The sequence below is a fragment of the Rhipicephalus microplus genome, chromosome X (assembly GCF_043290135.1).
Source record: "Rhipicephalus microplus isolate Deutch F79 chromosome X, USDA_Rmic, whole genome shotgun sequence".
Taxonomy (NCBI): Eukaryota; Metazoa; Arthropoda; class Arachnida; order Ixodida; family Ixodidae; genus Rhipicephalus; species Rhipicephalus microplus.
In genome coordinates this window covers 319,708,700-319,728,853 of record NC_134710.1, presented here as the reverse complement: position 1 = coordinate 319,728,853, position 20,154 = coordinate 319,708,700, and the positions used below count along the sequence as shown (strand labels likewise).

Sequence of the window (20,154 nt, the reverse complement as noted above, 5' to 3'; positions counted from 1 at the left end):
CCGATTGCGCGGACATGGAGGACACCGACAGCCAAGGCGACGCCGACGGCCGGCTCGAGCCGTGGAACTGGGGCGTCGAGGACCCGGACTGGGCCTGGAGCACCACACACAAGTCGCCTGAAGTGGTGCTGCTTGGACCTCGGCAGGTAAATGTCTTGCATGCTCTTTATTCGATTGTGCGGGGGCGGTGATTGCGTGCCGAAACCGGACACTCACGCTTGGGGGTACTTCGCTCTCCGATGAGGACGCATACGGCAAGGACGCAGGACAGACGAGAATGAAAAGTATATAACAAACACGCTTTATCAACCGTGAAGAAACCCAACGTCTTCTCCATTTCTTCGCTTCTTCTTGACATCTGAAAGTGGCTCGTACCCAACAGTGTACCCAACAGTGTAGATTAATTTTTCCAGCAACACTACCATAGGCGCTATTGTTAAAAAAATATACTAGTTATACTTGCAAGTTAATGTATTTAATTTGAAGCAGACATAACTTAACCAGACATTCTTTATAACTCTACGCTCAATTCCTCATGGACGAAGAAAACATTCCTGTGTAGTTGTATCCCAGGGAACGAAAGAACCACTCGTGCTTCTTCACCGTCGCCACCAGTGACACATGCGCGCAGCAATACACTTGCGGCAATACGGGCCTCGTCAGACAAAGACTGCATATAGCTCTATCTTGTTGCGGTCTAATTAGTGGTGTTCGAGCTTTCTGCATTGTGTGGCTGCATAAACAGTTCAGCGTAAACAGCATTATAAACTGTTCTCTGTACTTCTAGCCATTTGTCCGACAAGATCGCCACGGTTGTTTCAGCAGGTCTGTCACGGCTTAGACAGCCTTAATCTGAGTGTTATCACATCAGCCGAACTTGCATAGCACTGCGCATATATACAGAGCAGCGAAATGCTGGTGTAAATCTGTGCACAGGGCCCATCGTGGCCATACTGGCCAAATCCTATCGTCAATGAAATCTTTGAGAAACCAAAACGAACAGAATGCACGCGTAGCGCAGCACGTATTTTGTTAGGCGTTTTGTTTGAATTTGTCTCGGCAACATGAGGAGAACAGTACTCGACTCCGTGTTAGGCGATACGTCCATCAACACTCAGAAGCTTTGCAGCAGTCGCATGACGATCAGCATCACGTCCACGTGGCGTTCAACGCGGCATCACGCGGGGGATGTCAGACGAGTCGGGAAAACTTTCCGGTCTGATATGCATAAATATGTTGTTTGGGATCGCGTTGTTCTATTTTTTTCAGGGTGACGAACACGCTGACGCAAGCTTTTTACGCTGAAACTGTATATCTGATGCAGGCGAAATGCTGGAGCCCACTACGGTGTTCCTTATAATCATATCCTTGTTCTGAGGCGTTAAATGCCAACAGGTATTATAGCTCTTAAAATCATGCCTGCATGCAGCGCTGTTTCCGAAGACAAAGAGACGAGTTGGATTCTGAACCGTGCACAGTCCGCTTTCTGATGGGAACGTTATGCCAAAGAAGAAATGAAAAAAGAAAACGGTCCTGGACCGGGCTATATATACGTTAAAGGGGCCCTGCAACTCTTTTCGAGCATGGTCGCTGCCGATCTGTGGTCAAGGCTCCAGAGAACTCGCGGGCTGAACATTGTCGTGGGTTGGAATTTACAATTTTCAAAGTCAGCTAGACATCACTGTTTCTTGTTCCATCAAATTATACCACACACACAAATGAACGCGAAATGATGACAGTTGGCTAATTTGGTTGAAAACTTTATTGAAACTAAAAAGCCGCGCGTTAGACGAAAAAAAAGGAGGAAAAACGTCCTAGTGGACATGGTGCGCGCGTGACGTAACTCTACTTTCGCCCGTGCCATCCGTCCGTGCTTGACTCCAGTCACGGAGCTTCTTTTTCCGTGACTCCAGTACGTGCGTCGGAATACGCCTGAACATGCCAGTACGCGCGTCGGACGGCTGAATTCTACAACACTCAAGTGCCCTCGATCTAGGGCATGTTAAAATCGGACTCTTGATCATACAGCGACGCAGGTGGAAACACACGAGTCGTGTTACAAAACGGGAGTTTTAGGGGCGAAGCTCCTTGTGGTCCAGGGCAATCCCACGTCCTTCTGGCAGTGTAGACAGCCCAGCATATCCACAAACAGACAGACAGACATGACAGACAGACAGGCAGGCAGGCAGGCGGGCAGGCAGGCGGGCAGGCAGGCGGATGGACAGATGGACGGCCGCTTCGCCCCATTATTCATCGTTCACTCCGTGAATATGGTGTAACTTTTTTTCACAAGAGTGTTTTTTACAAACCCGAAATGCAATACGGTAATGTTTAGCATCTTTTGGCAAACTGGGAGCGGTGGGTTCAAAGTGTTTCGCAGTACTGCCGGTCATGAGGTGGAGGGGGAGGTGATTCTTATGTGAAAAGAAAATAAAAGTGAGCCCCGTAACTGTCTCTCAGGGGGAGGACACCTCAACAGTGGCTCACGAGAGATTAAAAAATATATGAATTAAATGTATAGAGATAGAGAGAGGAGCAGGAGGAGAGAGATGCGCAGGGACAGCCACATACGGAAGTAAGGAGAAGGTAGAAAAGATGGACACGGTCGCAGAAGTCCGAGGACGGAGCACCACTCAGCGAGAGTTCTTGTCGGCGTCAGGAGATGGCGTAGGGCGAGTCAGTCGACCAGAGCTGCGCTTTCGTCGGAGATCGCGGGGGCACAACCGGTCGGCCCGAAATCCAGGGAGCGTGATGTCATGAGGTGGAGTTTACTTCTCTTTCAGTTGCTTACAGTTCCTCTCTCTGACAGAAGCGACCATACGTACCTGCTGTGGCTGTCATCGCTTACATATCACGTGTATTTCTCGAGGCACTTTCCGTGGGCTGGCTGCTCTGTCAAATAGTTTAGTTTCTAGTTCTTTGTTAGATCATAAAGGCTTTGGATCACATACGCGCGGTGGCGTAGGAAGGTTAGAGGTGTTAGAGCAGCAGAGGCTGCATGCGGATACTTCCTGCATGTGAACCTGAGTCGCATGACCTGCGGGAGCTCATGCATTGTCGACACGAGGTCAGGGGAGTGACCGAAAGCACTATAGCTTTGGTTGTAGCGAGCGTCATGCACTTTACAGCCTCGTGATAACCTTCCTGGCCTCATTTTGATTGATTGATATGTGGGGTTTAACGTCCCAAAACCACTATATGATTATGAGAGACGCCGTAGTGGAGGGCTCCGGAAATTTAGACCACCTGGGGTTCTTTAACGTGCTGGCCTCATTTTTGAGACGCTCTTAATACGAACGTCTATTCGACTGATCGAGTGAAAGGGGGCGCCATGCAACACACAAGAATGCAAAAATGTGCGCACGAAGTGCCTAATTTTTATTCTTATACCATCGTGCGTCTGGCATGAAAAGTTTATCGCTTGAAACACGTTGCAGACATGCCCTTCCAAAAACGTGCCAAGTATTCAGGTGTGCCCCACTTCCTTAGGATCGGTGCCATGTCCAATCCGAGTCTGGTGGAGTGATAAACGGTGGATTTTCTTACTCGTGTGCAGGCGCAGTTCCACCCCCGTTGGAGCAGCGGCACGGCGGGAGTGCGGAGCGCGCGTCCGTTGGCGCGGGACCGACGCAGCTACTGGGAAGTTCGCGTCTCGCACCGCGTCTTCGGCACCAGCATGATGTGGGGCTTGTGCACGTCACAGGCACGGATGCACGCCAACGCCTTCGTCGACCTACTCGGGCAAGATCGCCATGGATGGGGACTCTCACACAAGGTATTTCCGCTTTACTGACGTCATCGATGATGTTCTGAAGATATATACGAACTATGGCGACGCCACATGAATTGGTTGTTTAAATAAAATGGTCACAATAAAAGTGGCACAGAGGCTTCGGCAGTGTTTCGAAAGTGCAATAAGTCAATAATCGCACATAAACCGGTTTTCCAGAAACCAAAAACGCGGCATTCTATGAGGCTCAACTGAATGATAGCCAAGGAAAACATGGAACAACTGCTCAAGAACAAGAAAGAGTACTTCAGCTCGAACGCGATCTTAATTAAGGGTTATAGCGTATAGAATAAAGAACAGATACACTTTCACGGCTGACACGCGGCAGGCGTTAAATGAAACAAAACAATGCATGGGGTTATGTGGAAGGCGGGAATGCTGGGTATACACTGCATAAGGATGACGTTAGCTGAAACCTCACTGTTACCAAGGGCTAGAAGCAAAGGCACTCAACCTGCCTCAGTAACCTAACCCCAACCTCATCTGAATCGATCCCTCAAACAAGGAGGAAAAACAAACGAAAAACAAATTTACTGCTCCAGCTGTCAAGTGCGTAAACACACCACCAGGCCCAGCATATCGGAATGGTTATATCTGTATAGTTATAGCATAGCTGCCGCGTAGAGATCGTGGCAGTACTCTCGTAGTAAATTGCACGTGAGTTCACAGACAGGTTCTCTGCGCTGGGGCCAGTAGATGGCGGCCACCATGACTTTTTATCGCATTTGACAGCGCCAGTGCAAGGAACAAGAGAGAGCCGTTCACCCCTCGCATTCTTTTGTGCTATCCCCGCTTCCTTCTGTTCGCCAGCCGCCTCACTGGCACTGAGATATCTGATGCCACAGTTTCCTGCTCCACGCGGTCGAGCAAGAAATCACGCAGCATCTCAACTAGCTGGTACCCGAAGATGGCGACCACAGTGACGTCAAAGCAAGTTTATGGATGCTGGACTGCTTCAGCGTCAAGTTTGAAAAAAAAAAAAGACCGATTTTTGCGTCTAAACAGCAAACTGGTCAAGCTGTGTGCCCGACGAGAAAGAAGTCCAGTCCTCGAAATATACGCGGATTGTTAGATTCGTCGCAGGTGGACCTCGCGACAATATCGTTGCCCCATCAGGTTGCTTTCGCGCGCGAGATTTTCGCACCAAACAGCACAGTTCGCTTATAATATGGATTTAATGTGCACTTTGAAAAAGTGAGTGCTTGTGATTCGCGATGAAACATTAATTCTGCCATCACATTTAACTACGTTTTTGAGAGTTCTCCTTCTTATGGGAGCAGCTACGGACTCTATATGATCCGTTAAAAACGCTGGCATTAAAAAATTGACAGTAAACTCATATGCTGGGCTGCAGTACGTTCGAAAGAACGGGACTTTTTTTTTCTTCACCGACGCAATGAGTCTTATTCGTTCAATTAATTTCAATATGTCGTAATTAGTACGTTACAGTGAGGCAACAATAATATCCCCTGTGCTTTCCCTGGCCTGATTGTCGATACATATATCCCAAGCATATGCGTGCGCAAGGCTACCCTTAAGGGAGGAGGGGGGGGGGGGGGCGAAAGATCGTCGCATTGTATGGGGCAGACATTGCGCCTCCTCCTCTTAGGTGACAAAGATGGAGGGGGAGGGCGCCCCCCTTCGAGCACGCCCATGATCCCATGGATGCTTATGGACGTTCCCGAATGAATGTATAGAAATATCCCACATAGTGCAGGGAACTCCCCAAGTGAAACACCTGAAGATGCCCCACAGAGATCCATGATGAAGCCTTTTTGGACTTCATCTCTATGCGAGATGAACACTTCATTTCAGTCTATAGGACATCAACCGGACGTTATTTGACATGCATGTTCCACGCACATATATTGTGCTCTAAGCAGAGCGTGTTTCTGTGTAATTTCCTAAGCTTTCTTTGTAAAGCTTTATACACTATGTATTAACAACTGCCGTGAAACAATGGCCAAGTGTTCGTTGCGTAATTTGCGTCACAAATCAACACCAAAGTTTGCATATAAATACCCGGGCGCTCGTGTGCGTGCATATTAAGCCGTAGCCTAATTAGGAGTTTCTATTTGGCACAAGCGGAACGTTGGAAAAACAGCAATTTTTCATATGAATGCTGTAAGAAAAGACAAAAACTGTGGTGTACGCATGAGCTTCAGGCTCAAGTTTAGTTTTAAAGGCACGACATAGACAGAAGCGTGTATGTAATGTTAGCTCAAAAATGTCCTGGGCGTGATATCGTTATGAATTTCGAAGGAATATAATTTAATATAGTTAAACCTCTATATATAGAAGTCGGCAAAATCGGCAATTTACTTCGTTATACCAAAACTTTATTGAATTAAAACTCGACTCTCTAAGCAAAGTATGGACCCCACAGGCTCTTTTTTTTTTTTTGAACGGGGAGTGTGTTTGAATAATGCGGCAGTCGACAAAAAACAATAACATAAAAAAGAAATGCTCTTGAAGCTGAGATCCGGCATACCGCGCGGCTTGATGTCTTCTTCCTGCAGCGCTGCGTGCTTCGAAGTTCTCTACAAAGCGGTCGAGCGAGTGGGAAACCGAATTGCAGGTCCGACGCAGGGTGGTAATATGAGACAATGGCGGCGAGATCGGGCTATAGGTGGCCGGACCGTTTCCACGGTAGTGTGGATAGGTGGTCGGCGGTGCATATACACGTACAAATACACGCGCAGCGACGCTTCGTTGTGTGCGGTTTGAGATCATTGTCGGCAAATAAAATGCGTTGGATGCAGTTAAACTGCTATTATCTACACTCCACTCTGCCGAATCAATGCACAAAGCCCATGCAACGTTACTGTTACTAGCGAGCAAAGCGCATTCGACCTATTAAAAGGATGCTCGCCCTGGATGACTGTCTGCGCGCTTTCGCACCAAATCACGCTTTTGCTGCGTTGTTAGTACGTGTTCAGCTTGTGTTCCGCCTACTACGCGCTGCTGTAGCGGGACTGAACAACTTATTTACTTCTCGCTTATTTAGATACAAAGAAAAACGAGAAAAAAATATCGTACAAAGTCCGCATATCGGTGCAATGAGTTCAGTACCACTGTTCACACGAATACACATACGCATTAAAAAAAATGCGCAGGCATTTCTTAGTCTGGCTATGTCAGGCATCCGGCGTTGTGCAGTTTCTATCTTTCCGCTCTCACTCCCTCTCCCATAGCAACAGCTGCGGACGCGCGCTTATGCTCGCTCCTAGCAACCGGAGCATGTGGTGCGAGAGAGTGTAGGAGAGGGTGGGTGCAGGGCTTCGCCGCTCCTACTCTCGCCGTTCGCTCTCTCTCCTCCCTGCGCCCCACTTTCCCGTCCGCTCGCGCCTCACTCTCGACCGTTCGCTGGCTGGGCGCCTCTCAAGAACATCCGGAAACGTGTGCTCGAGACGCCGCTGTGAAACGCCAACGCCGAGAACGCTGTTTTTTTTTTTCACTTAGCAGTATTTTTTAACCGTTCGTGTTAGCTACTAGAGCTGGGAACGCATACCGCGTTTCTCGCGACAGAAAAACGCCACGTGTGGCGAACTGCGCTGCTGGCTGCACGGTGTAAAAAAAAAAGCATTATTCTTCTACCGCTGGGTTCTCACGTGCGAAACGCCGTTATGTACGCTATGCAATGCATTCGAATTTTCTCGCGATTCCCTTCGTAGAGGTGGGGGCGTTTTTATTCTCACTCTGTTCCTCATGAAATGTGTAACAGCTCGATAAGTCTAATCAGAAAAACTTAGTGGCTGACGGCGTTTTGCGTTACATTGACGTACGTTTACCACGTATGTGCATGCTCTTGCAGCAGTAAACGCATAAAGAAGCTTGTGAGAGTTCAGCAAAAAGCTTTCATCGATGGCCTACGAGCGTGACAGTGATATAGCAGATATCTCGCTATTTTATGAAACAAGCAGGTTTTTTTTAAATGACGACTGCCTTCCGTAAGTCAATGACAATAGCAAACAAACGCTCAAGACCATGTAAAAAAAGAGATCGTCCGTGAAATTAAACAACATAAATGTAAGGCACGCCATGTGAATTAATTCTAAACGTGTGGGATGTATATGAAGCGTTCTTAAATCTAAGCTCACGGGTGTTTGTGCATAAATCTGGCGCCAATTGAAATTGCATACGGCAACTTGATCCACTTTAAATACAGTTAAGTAACAAAGTGTCACACTTTACTTGATAGTAATATTTCTTTGTAGTGGTACTATGGTCAGATGAATAGAGCCGAAACTCATCGGTTGATCGATAAACTATAGTCAATTAGTGATATAGTTATACAACGTAACAACAATGCAAAAGATGGTACAGAGCCTTGTTTTTGTTGTTTATAAGGTCGATTGTCTAGAACGCTGCATTTACACACCATTTATTCGTGCTCACGTTTAGGACAATCCCAAGTGTTTTTACTATAGGCTTGAAGCAGAAAGCGACACCCACACTGAAATGATTCTGGCGAATGGAGAGCACGACGACAATACACAGCACTCTGGAAAGTTGCACCCGCTGATCTTATTTAAGTGTACTAACAGCCGAGAAAGCCGAAATGCTTTCGTAAGTCGTTTCATGCATACGTACAAGCAGTTAAACTCGCGCTAATATAACCTAACAAACCACCCTTTGAGAACGGGCGTGACGTACTTGCACATGCACACACGACGTGGCTAGCAGACGACGCAGGGAGCAATTCCCCACTCGTGGCCTTCGATATGAACCGGATCGATGATTGATATGTGGGTTTTAACGTCCCGAAACCACCATATGATTATGAGAGACGCCGTAGTGGAGTCTCCGGAAATTTCGACCACCTGAGGTTCTTTAACGTGCGCCAAATCTGAGCACACGGGCCCACAGCATTTTCCATACAAGCTTTAATTATCTCATTACCTCCCCCCGAAATTTCGAATTTGTACACGGCCGCTCGAGCCCCCTTTGGGGGGAGATTGAGCGGCCGTGGTTTCTATCTACCGCATACACACACAGCTCGACTCTTAACCCGCAGGTCGCAGGATCGAATCCCGGCTGCGGCGGCTGTATTTTCGATAGAGACGAACATGTTGTAGGCCCGTGTGCTCAGATTTGGGTGCACGTTAAAGAATCTCAGGGGGTCGAAATTACAGGAGCCCTCCACAACGATGTCTCTCATAATCATATGGTGATTTTTGGGACGTTAAGCCCTATATATATAACGCGAGTTGAAGACGTACGTATGTGCGATCGGATTTAGTAGCAACTGACATACGACTCCTAAAGGAACCACGTACAGTAATAAGTCGAACCCGCGGCGCGCACACCTGCGCTTTTCACGCGTCCGCTCAAAATACTCCTCCCTCGACCCAGGGAATCGCATGTGAGTGTGTTTTCGCACTAAGATTTCTTCATATTTGAGCAATTTTAACTAATTCTTCCAACAGCGTGCAGGTTCTGCTAAACCTTATTTTGATATGCCTCTGGGCACAGGGCTTGCTGTGGCACGACGGCCGCTGGCGATCCTTCACGCGGCCATTCCGGGAGAACGAGCCGACTGTGCTGGGTCTGCTGTTCGACGGGCGACGCGGCACGCTCACGTACTACAAAGACGGCGTGTGTCTAGGTGTCGCCTTCCGCGAACTGCACCGCGTGCGTGAGCCCCTCTACCCGGCAGTCTCGTCAACCGCGGCCAAGACCGAGATGTGTTTGGCCAACACGCGAAGGGACTACGCCGGCCTGCAGGACCGGTGAGTTTGTCTTGCTCGCTGGTACATGATCTAGTGCGCTTTTTCACCGCGTTTTGCCTCGGCCGGCACAAGTAGCAGACAGCATTCTTTCCCAAGAGCACTCGTTCTGGGAGTGTGCAAGAAAGAACTCGACAAGGCAATATGCGACTAATGTGCAGAAATTCACAAAATGCAACTGACAACTACGTATAATAGAAGTCCAAGTCATGTATTTAATCGCTCAAATTTGCATATAGCAACCATCATCGCTGATCTGCCCTGGGAGAACAAACGTGTATGTGAGCAATGTCAGGTCCAGTCTTCATCATAAAGTGCCCTATGGTTGGTGCAGTATAGGCTAAGTAGATCACTTTTGCACCAATAAACTCTAACTAGCAGGTTGCAGTAACGACTGAAACAAACGCTAGATACTATACCACAAGCAGAATCATAGCTTCCACATTTTTCGAGGGATTAAGGTTTATGTAGAAGGGGAACTGGACATAATGGAAACACAAAAATAAGTGTGTCAGACTCGCAGTTTAGATCAAAACAAAAAAGTTAATTTGCACATGGTGCATCTCAGATATACACATCCTGAATATAACACAAGCGAGAGGGTGAGAGCACTATTGCTTCAATTGTGAAATGAATTCACAGTCATAAATTCAGCTAAGGCCCATTTGTCCCTACAACTTCATCATCAGCCTGTGTAGTTTGGCATGAGAAGAGCAAGCAATCTTTAGCGTTTTTTGAAACAAAATTGCAAGTTCCCTGTGGTATAAAATGTATATAAGACTGGCTTACATGTTCGCACGAATCTTGACTTTGATCAGCAGTGTTTTCCGACTATATTCTAACTGTATTACAAGAATGCTTTCAAGATTTGTTCTGAATTAACTGAAAAACCACGTATGCTAACACTTCAATAAGCTGCAGTGCCAGTAAATTGTGTGCTAGCATGCAATATCTGCACCACTGCCATGCAGGTGCCGTGCAGTGATCCTGCGGCGAACTGCGGGTCCAGATGCCGTGCGGGAGCTGAGGCTGCCACCACGGCTGCAACGATACCTGCTACATGAAGAGGACATATGAGGGCCATTTATCCTGCCGTCACAATATACTCTAGTCATGACGGCCTCACTAGTCCCGTGTGCAAACCTGCTGCCAAATGCTCCCACTAGTCAATAGGGAATTCTGACAGTTGGTCCCATAGAAACATTTAATGCAATGCCTTCCTATTTTCAGATGTTACAGTTCTACCAAGCTAAACTGCAAAAGAATCGCCGTGGCTCACAACTTTGACACAGAGTGGTCCTTATAAGTTTGTACACATCCAAATATGCATCATGCTGTTGCCTACATAGTTAAAGCTGAGCTGTGTGCATCGATATATCACAGATCAGCCCACTCATATCCAGAACTCGTCACATGCGCTCATGAACCAACTGTACACTATTTCAGCACCTCTTGCCAGCAAAGGCAAAAGCACACACCACATTCAGCACACACACCACAACGTGTAACTCAAAATTACTTTCAAGTGCAGCATGCTTGAGTATTTTTTCACTGTGTTCAGAACAGGTCATATTTACGGTTGTTGTGCTTTTAGCCTTCCCTTTTGGTCTGCTCTTTGTCAATTGCTACAGAGCAACAGCCACACTACACAGGGGCGGATCCAGTCACTCATTTTAGGGAGGGGGGCGGTCGCTTGAAGTAACACCAGAGAGGAGGGTGGGGTCGTTGCTTTTTTTGTTTTTACTAGCACAAAAACCTTTATGATAGCATATATACTGCTAATTTATGCTCACAGTAGTCCCACTCATTCGTCCTAATCGGTTATAGGAGGTAGACAGCAAGGACTGGAGAGGAAGGGGGGGGGGGGTGATGACACAGGCTTTGGGGGAGGGGGGATCTCTTCCCTATCGCCCCCTCTGGATCCGTCACTGGTACTACACCTGCGCATACTGTCCAGCTGAAGAGAAAGCATTACATACATGAAGTATACACGGAGAGAACATGTTTTGTATCTATGATGCAACGTTTGTTCACATTTGTCTCGACAGTAAACCTATTCATTCAGATGTAACATCGATATACAGTTGAAACTCGATTTAACAAAGTGATCACCATGCTAAAATTATTTGATTAAACTAGGCATTTCTTAAAATTGAGAAATAATCATTTTGGTCCTTCGAGATTCAGCAATCTAATGCAGCGACACCCAGAAGCTACCAAAGGCATTGTTTTTACTGATAACCTATGCCTGAGCATTTGAAAAGTGCATGAGGGAGTGGCCCAGACATAGGGGACACTATGTCCGGCAACACAAGCCACGTAGATGGTCACATAAAACTAAGACAGGCTACCAATTCCTCATGGCACGGAGGAGGATAGGAGTGTCTGTGCAAGCAGGCCGATAAGAGTGGTGCAAGGAGATAATGAGGGCTATTTGTTGCATAAATCATGAAGCAACCAAAACAACCACTATCCCCACTAGCATCACCCAGTACGTAAGAGCACTACTGACTCTAGAGTCTGTTGTTCTGTGTATGGGCCTGGGGTGCAGCCTCGTCAAGGTAATGCTGGGGCGCCTAGGTGTTTTAATGAGATAGCATTAGAGTGCACGCTCAAAGATAAACCCATCTCTCTTAAATTTAGGAGCAAATCACTGCTTTTACACTCAGCAATTTAAAAAAAAAGTTCCGTTATAAATTGGGTTTGGTGACCAAATTAGTTCCCTAATTCTGGTTGATACTAACAACAATGAACCCTGTGGGCACTAGCTGGGAAAAATTTCTGTATTAGATCAAGTTTTAACTGCACTGCAATATACTGAATTGTAAAACTAGCTTAGTCATCTCTTCACAACACTTGAACCTGCTATATCTGGCCTTCATAAACTATGGAGTGTTGTCATGCAGATACTAGTACCCAGTCATCACCGCACTACAATCGCAGCTGCTTCATTCATCAAAGATATTCTGGTGGTGTAGCTATGCAAATACATTGACCTAGTGACCCATAAAAGGTGATCAGTACAACAGTGCTGCATTGACATGCTTTGACATTAATATAAAAGATGACTCAAGGATCTACGTGCACTGCTTGTTTTGTAAGAAAGTGTAAAACCTCGGCAGTTCTACCAGATTACACCAACATCTACCCAAATATGTGCGGTGTTTTATTAAGCATTGAAATAACATTTACACTGCTAAATGATCTGCATTAGAAGGCTGAAATGGAAGGTGTAACTAGTTCTAATAAATGCAAATTTTCTATAGGTATAGTATTTCCTACAGGTCACCCACAATGACATGACCGTGTGTATAGTATTTATTCACATATTTATGGCAAAGTACTTAAAGATGCTGTGTTGCAAATGCTGATATGGTTTGCAGCAATATCATCATAGAAGTCATCTCTTCACAACATATTGAAGAAAATAAAATGTTTATTTATTTATTTGTTTGAGTCTGTCTCATGTAACTGAAGAGGTCTCCTTATTCCCACATAGTAAATAAGACTGTTAAAGCAAGGACCATGCACTGGATGGACAAAAATCCAGTCAAGCACAATAATACACAATTAACAAAGGACCGAATACAACATAACAGGGTGTGGCTTCTGCCTATTTTTAGCTGCGACACGGAGTAGTCTGGTGCGCTGCGCCACAGTGATTATAATTTCCTGCATTCAGTATTATATTGGAAAACCTCGACGAATGTGACCCCTTTTGCTGTTGCTGCTTCAGAGGTTTACGACAGAACGGATCCTGAAATGGAAGACAAGAAAGAACAATTCAAATGCGTTAAGCATAAGAACAAAACATAACAATGTTCAAGCTGCTGTACAGCTCTTCACAAAGCTCCCATCGAAAATGAGCCAAATAAAGTCGTCCTGACATTTTCATATTTGGTAAGCAATGCCTATGAGCACACAACAGTGAAAGGAAAAGAAAAATGATTCTTTGTGTTTTGGGTAGTGTGAACCATACAAAAGTGTAAATGAAAAAACGCCAGGCTTGTGGAGGATGTGCAGCACAGTAGCAGCGAAAGCTGCAAGAGTGGCCTTTCTAGAGTACTACCATGGCGTAATTAATACAAGTACATTTGTACAGTACCCGCTATGCCACAAATAACTTTTGTTACATAGAAAAGCGCCTGCTATGCCATTATTCCTCATTCTGTTTAAACGTGAGGCACCAAAGGCATGTCTGTAAGAAATTAAGTGCACTTTGTTGATGCTATGGCTGATGACAAAGAATTGTGGCCGAGAACTTAGTAGCGAGTGAGAAGCTTTAGAGCACACACTCGTAGTGCAATATACGTTGTGCGAGTACAATGCTTCCGAAAGAACAGTGGACAGTTTTATAGCACTATAGACACAGAAAATAAATTAGTCTAACCCACTTATAACAATGCCGGTTTTAACAATATATCAGTTATAACAATGAAAAGCTGCTGCACCATCAACTTTTGTATGTTTTATATGGTGAAATAATCTGCTTACAGCAATGCATGCATGCCACATAGTTGGTCATAACAATAAATTGTTATCTATTGGGTGTCCATGCTAAAAGGCAATGGAACGCAAAATTTTTAAAAATAAAGAAGAAAATGGGAACTTATAGCTGCTGAATCACCGCCCGCAACCCCAACGTCCCAAAATGCCCCTTCAGATTCATGGTATTCTTCACCGCATAGCGATCTGACATTGCGGTAACGCTAACTTTTGACATCTACGGCACAGGAGCGGCGGTAGCTTCTGTTAATGAACGTTTAGACGTGCAATTTGAATTAAGTGTTGAGACTTTAAAGAGTTTCTGCGTCCGAAACACTGTCGTACATTGCCTCTCTGGGGCTTGTGGCGGTCCAGTGAAAGCGTCCAAGTTTTGAAGCATGTCCGAAAAAACGGCAGCTTTATCATTCCTAGCACTGATGTCGGTTGCCATATACTAGGCTTGTGCGAATAGTGAATTTTCGGTTCAAAGCGAATTCGAAGCGAATAACGACTTGGTTCAAATACTTTCAAATAGTATATATCACATATTATAAAAACATATTCGCTTATTTGTCATGACCCAACTAACCAGCACAATATTTTTTTATATTGAAACAAGACATGTGCAAATGTCATTCTTTTTGATTCAAGGGAAGTAAAAGGAACTTTGAATAGTAACACAAGTTGACTTTTGGTCGAATGCAAACGACAACCTGTAAAATATGTTATGTTCTAAATTTACTATACATAGAGCATATAAGCCAGTCTAACAAGCTTTTAGACTTCAAAAAAAGAAGACTCGATGTGAGGATAAAGTGTTCATTTAACCTCGAAGTTGGGCATCGCGGCAGTGTGAACTTTCCCTGAAAAGGTTTCCTGATGGTAGGGCACCCCTCCACTGCAGCACGACCACCTTTATGGAAAATTACGTGTAGACCTTTTGTTGATTTTGAATAATTTGAGATTACCAATAATTTAAATTAGAAGCAAATATGAATATGTTAATATTCATTTGAATATTCAGAGTGCTCAGTATTTGCAGAAACCTACATCCATAAACCAACCCGACATTATAAATTTCTCAGAACAGCCAGCTGTCCCACCATTTTGCTTTTTTCATGAAACCCATTCACAGCAATTATGGGTTACAAGATTCAAATTTTCTGGGCACCTGAGTATTTTGTTATTAGTGGCGTCAACTGTATAAATAAGTGTAGTCTTGATCAGTTTGACTTCCTAACATTCATAAATGTTCAAAATTTTAATGCAGCAGCTGGGACTCTTCTCCTGTTAGCTAGGCAATGTTCTGCGGTTCTACCTTTTCTGAGTAGTGATCTTCTCAAGTGGTCCAAATTTGCAATGAGTGCTTCAAATTTAGTTTTTATTTTGTTGCTATTCCTTGTGTTGACTATATGATCGTTGAATACTTTTACATTCAGAGTAATCAAGCTTCTAATTTTCTAGCTTTGGTATGTATTGAATATGGAATGAACTTTAGCCAGTACGGCGAGCCACTCTGAACATCTACTGTCCATGAACAGTCAATAAGTCAATATGTCTAAGCGTGCGCGTGCGTACATGCATGCATACACACATGCACACACACACACACACTGCATGCGAGCAAATCATGAAGTTTCGGAAGCACAGTCAGCAGCTTTAGTTAAAACTTCTTAGTTTTGGTATGTCACTTGCACAGAGCACATTTAGAGTTCTGCCCTTAAAGGGGTACTAACACGAAATTTCTTTGAGCGAGATAGCCTGTGGGAGTACCCTGTGAACATGCCATCAGCTGCGAAATATCAACAGCTAGTATAGCTTGGAAGGTATTTTATACAAATTTGAAAATTACATGCCCGATCAAGCGCTGTACACCATACTTTGTTGCATTGACACCCTCGTAAACGACTTGATGGTGACCCCCCCTACTTCTCTCACATCACCACGCTGCAGCTGATACAAGTTATGATGACTTGAATGTAAACATTCCGACAGATGTCTGTCTGGTTGTGTATGAAAACTGGGAAATAATATAAACTCCAACCAAAAGTTTTGAAGAAACTAGACGTTTCGAAACAGACTTGGTATCTTCCTCAGGGGAAACTGGGACTACGTAGCAGCGGTGCCTTCAAAGCACTTGCAGGGCGGTTAATGATTACCCTCTCTCTCTCTCTCTCTCGTTTTGCCGTGGAGCGCAGTCAATGTGTATACACTGGTGAAAGAGTTCCGAGATAGCGGTCGACATCAACCGCTATCTCGAAACCCTTTCACCAGTGTATCAACCGCTCTCTTGGAACCCTTCCACCAGCATACACACATGGACTGCGCTCCACGGCAAAACGAGAGAGAGAGAGAGAGGGTAATCATTAACCGCCCTGCAAGTGCTTTGAAGGCGCCGCTGCTACGTAGTCCCAGTTTCCCCTGAGGAAAGAACCAAGTTAGTTCCGAAACATCAGGTTTCTTCAAAACTTTTGGTTAGAGTTTAAATCATTTCCCAAGTTATGATGACATAGTCACCATTACTCTTTTGCCGTGTTTGTGCCAGCAGTTACTATTTGGCAGCTGCTTACGAGTCCAAGGCTGCGGTGCACGCGTTTAAAGTTTTGTGTTTGGCGACGCTGCTTTCTCATTTCCTGTTCAAAATGATTTCTTGATGTGGACCATGCAAAAAAGCACCACAATTCATGTGCTGACTCGGCCAAGCATTGCACATGCTAGGTGGTGATAGTTGCATGCAGTGGCTTGTTTTTGGAGCTCTTTCAAACAAAACACAGATGGTCGAAAATGAGGAGCCTGTTATCATTTATCTTTCGTGCACTGCATTAAACAATATGCCGTGTTATGACTAACAGGCCCCCAGCAACCCATTGAAGCAAAAAAATGCCAAGGCCAAAATTTTTCTCTGAATACCCCTTTAGTTAGCCGTTCAATTCATGCATTACGTGGCAGTGACGCAACGAAGCGTATGACCTATGAGAACAGGGGTGAATTAGTGAAATGACAGAGAATGGAGACGAGGAAAGCATAGGAGGGCAGTAGTGAATCGGAAAAAAGTGCTACGTGAGCAACCATTTGTCTGCGACAACTCAACATGCCATAGTAGCATGGAGTCTTCTATTCACTGATGACTTCATTGGTAGGATATGCAGTGTGCTCATATGCATATACCATGCTTGGAAACAAAGCGGTGTCATGAGCAGGGGCCTGTCTGCGGCGACTGCCCACGAAACTGTTGGCGATTGGCTTCACACGTGAAAGTTTGTTTACGCTGTGCAGCTGCCACTGCCACATCATTAATTAAGGAACTACCATTAAGAAACTTCCATCATTAAGGAACTACCATCATTTCAGTGCACATTAAAAATGGTGCTGTGAAAGGGCACCCAAATATTTTTGGACAAGAGTTCTGACGTGTCTCGCAGCTGCCGATTTCCAGCTGAACATCAAAAAGTGCCACATTGTAAGCAAAAGTATTAAAGTACTGGGACATTTTGTCAGCAAAGATGGCACTCGTCCTGATCCCAACAAGATAACCACCGTTCTTCACTTCCCGCTGCTTCATCGCTCCAAAGAGCTCCGAAGCTTTCTTGGCCTTGCCTTCTACTTCTGGTGCTTTATACAAGGCTTCACCATTATTCCTGCAACACTTCACCAACCCCTTTTTTTGGGAACGTCATACATATGGTCGGACAAGTGCCAAGTGGCTCTTGACACCTTGAAACGTGCCCTCACATCTGAGCCAGTGCTTTGCCACTTTGATAAGACCGCACCCACTCTCCTCCGTTTTGATGCCAGCGGACATGGACTTAGCGCCGCACTTTTGCAACGAACAGAGCGTTTTGGCGAACATGTGATCACACACACAAGTCGTACCCTCACAGCAGCCGAGAAAAACTACACCATCACCAGGCAGGAGTCTCTTGCTGTTGTCTGCGCCACCAAGAAATTTCGACGTTATCTCCACTGCCCCCACTTCACCGTCGTAACTGACCACCACGCTTAGTGCTAATTGTTGACATTAGAGAATATGTCTGGACGTCTAGGTCACTGGATACTTAATCTTCAAGAACAGGACTTTGACGTTACCTACAAATCCGGCAAGAAACACAAGTATGCCAATGCTTTTAGCCGCTGTCCTTTACAATCCTCGTCAGACACACCTGGCCTGCAGTTGTCAACCGTGAGCGATCCCGTCAACACGTCTTCGTCAGTTCGTTCACTCGCCACTGTAAATTTCCCTCCTGCCTTCCGTAAAGAGATGTTTACATCTCACCAATGCAGCAACGCTTACTGCCACTCTATATTGCAGCGCCTCCAAGGCTCATCTCGTTCTCCCAACGTCCCCACCCATCAACAGTTGCAGAACTTCAACATTGAAAACTCAATCCTCTATCGTATGGTATTCCACCCTGAAGGACAGCGCTGGGTCCCCGTGGCTCCTCGTTCCCTAAGGGCACAGATTTTAGCATCATTTCACGATGACCCAGAGGCTGGTCATCTCGGTTTTCACGAAACCTATGAACGCATTCGCAGTCGTTTTGCCTGGCCTGGACTTTCCACCTCCATAGTGCGACATATTGCGTTATGCTCGCTCTGCCAGTGCTGCAAGAGCCCTACTCCAGCCAGATTCCTACAACCTTTTCTTCGTCCTGACTCTCCATTTGAAATAATTGGAATTCACCCCTACAGACCACTGCCAATTATCAGTTAGCAGCAAGCGCTGGATTCCCACAGCAGTTTACCGCTTGACAAGGTATGCCGAAACAGCTGCACTCCCACCAGGATCGGCAGAAGAATATGCTACTTTCTTCCTGGAGGCAATTCTATCATTCGTGACCTTTCCGTACAATACCGCCACGCGGCGCACCACGGGCTACTCCCCATTCTTTCTCATCTATGGCCGTCAAGCGACATCTCCGCTCGAAATATTCTTTTTTGATATCCCAGTCAACTCGTCAATGCCATAGAGTGAGCATCTAATCTCTCGCCTAGCCACTTGTCGCCAACACGCCCAGCTCAATACAGAGGCAAGCCAACAAGAGCGGAATACTCACTACGATCTCGTTCACCGGGTCGTTCACTTCAACACTGGAGACGAAGTATTGTTATAGACCCCAACACAAGTTCCTGGCCTGTGTGATAAGTTCCAGTCTCGTTTTATCAGCCCCTATGCTATTGTTGAGCAGAAGTCTCCTGTGAATTATTGGGTAACTCCCACTGTCATGTATTCTGACAGCTGTTTTCGTGGCATGGAGGTTGTTCACATGTCAAGCTTGAAACCATTCGTGCGACGTGTACGGTGATAAGGATAACATTACTGTTGTCAAATAGTCGTGTTGCACGACCACAGGAAAAAAAAATTGGGGGACTCTCAAGTTTCGCCTTTAAGAGTTGAACGCGGCAGCAATATCCTGTTCCTAGTGTATACTTCAAACACTTACTGCATGAAATCTTTTCGAACTTGCTATGCACCCACTACATGGCCTTAATTAAGGAAATAGGCACAGTAACCAGTGTGCCTTGTCTAGTGGGTGTCCGGCTTTACACCATGAAGCTATTATGATAATCACATGTTCTGATGCCCAATGGCAATGTACGCTTGTATCATGCATTATTACTGCAATATTTCATGTGGTATTGTGAAGCATGTATACAGAATGCACATGTTTGTAAAGCACGAAAGTTACTTCCCCTGCATTTCTAAGCAGAGGAAGTTATTTTTACTGTATTCAGAAGCAGACTCATGGCTCTGTGGTAGAACACAAGCTTGCCAAACAAACGACCCGAGATTGATCCCCCCTCTGACCCAGAATTCTAAACTTATTTTAATTTCATATTTCTCAATTTTTCGGTCACGCACAAGGTGACAATTTTTTGCTCACAACTAACGATGCTGATGCCACAATTTCCGCAAAATGAGCTTTTTAACGCCGTCACATTAAAAAAAGCTTACTACCCTACCCCCCTTTCTTAGCCGTTAGGAGGTTAGGAGAGGTGCTCCTGACTGGAAGAGCCACTCTTCTAACAACATAGTTGCACTACGATATAATAATAATAATAATAATAATAATAATAATAATAATAATTGCTTGGGTTTAATGTCCCAAAACCACAATGTGATTTGAGAGACATCGTAGTAAAGGGCTCAAG

At 45.3% G+C, this 20,154-nt stretch overlaps 2 protein-coding genes across 2 annotated transcripts in view; one reads left to right on the top strand and one right to left on the bottom strand.

Annotated features, from left to right (window-relative positions):
- On the top strand, positions 1 to 11,027 carry LOC119162092 (SPRY domain-containing SOCS box protein 3). Its single transcript, XM_037414570.2, has 4 exons — positions 1 to 146; positions 3,557 to 3,775; positions 9,266 to 9,522; positions 10,491 to 11,027. Exons 1-4 carry the CDS (start codon positions 15 to 17, stop codon positions 10,594 to 10,596), a joined length of 714 nt encoding a protein of 237 aa, XP_037270467.1. The 5' UTR covers positions 1 to 14; the 3' UTR covers positions 10,597 to 11,027.
- A 1,910-nt stretch (positions 11,028 to 12,937) lies between these two features.
- Fdh (alcohol dehydrogenase class-3 Fdh) overlaps positions 12,938 to 20,154 on the bottom strand; it is a 56,100-nt gene continuing 48,883 nt past the window's right edge. Inside the window, exon 10 of the mRNA XM_037413683.2 lies at positions 12,938 to 13,276. Within this exon, the coding sequence (XP_037269580.1) occupies positions 13,252 to 13,276 (25 nt within the window). The 3' untranslated portion in view covers positions 12,938 to 13,251. The remainder of the gene's footprint in view (positions 13,277 to 20,154) is intronic.

Excerpts from the sequence above, each read along its gene's own strand:
- LOC119162092 (XM_037414570.2), top strand. The coding sequence starts at position 15 with ATGGAGGACACCGACAGCCAAGGCGACGCCGACGGCCGGCTCGAGCCG. Across the intron at positions 3,776-9,265 it reads GATGGGGACTCTCACACAAG|GGCTTGCTGTGGCACGACGG; the intron begins GTATTTCCGCTT and ends CTCTGGGCACAG. Across the intron at positions 9,523-10,490 it reads TACGCCGGCCTGCAGGACCG|GTGCCGTGCAGTGATCCTGC; the intron begins GTGAGTTTGTCT and ends ACTGCCATGCAG.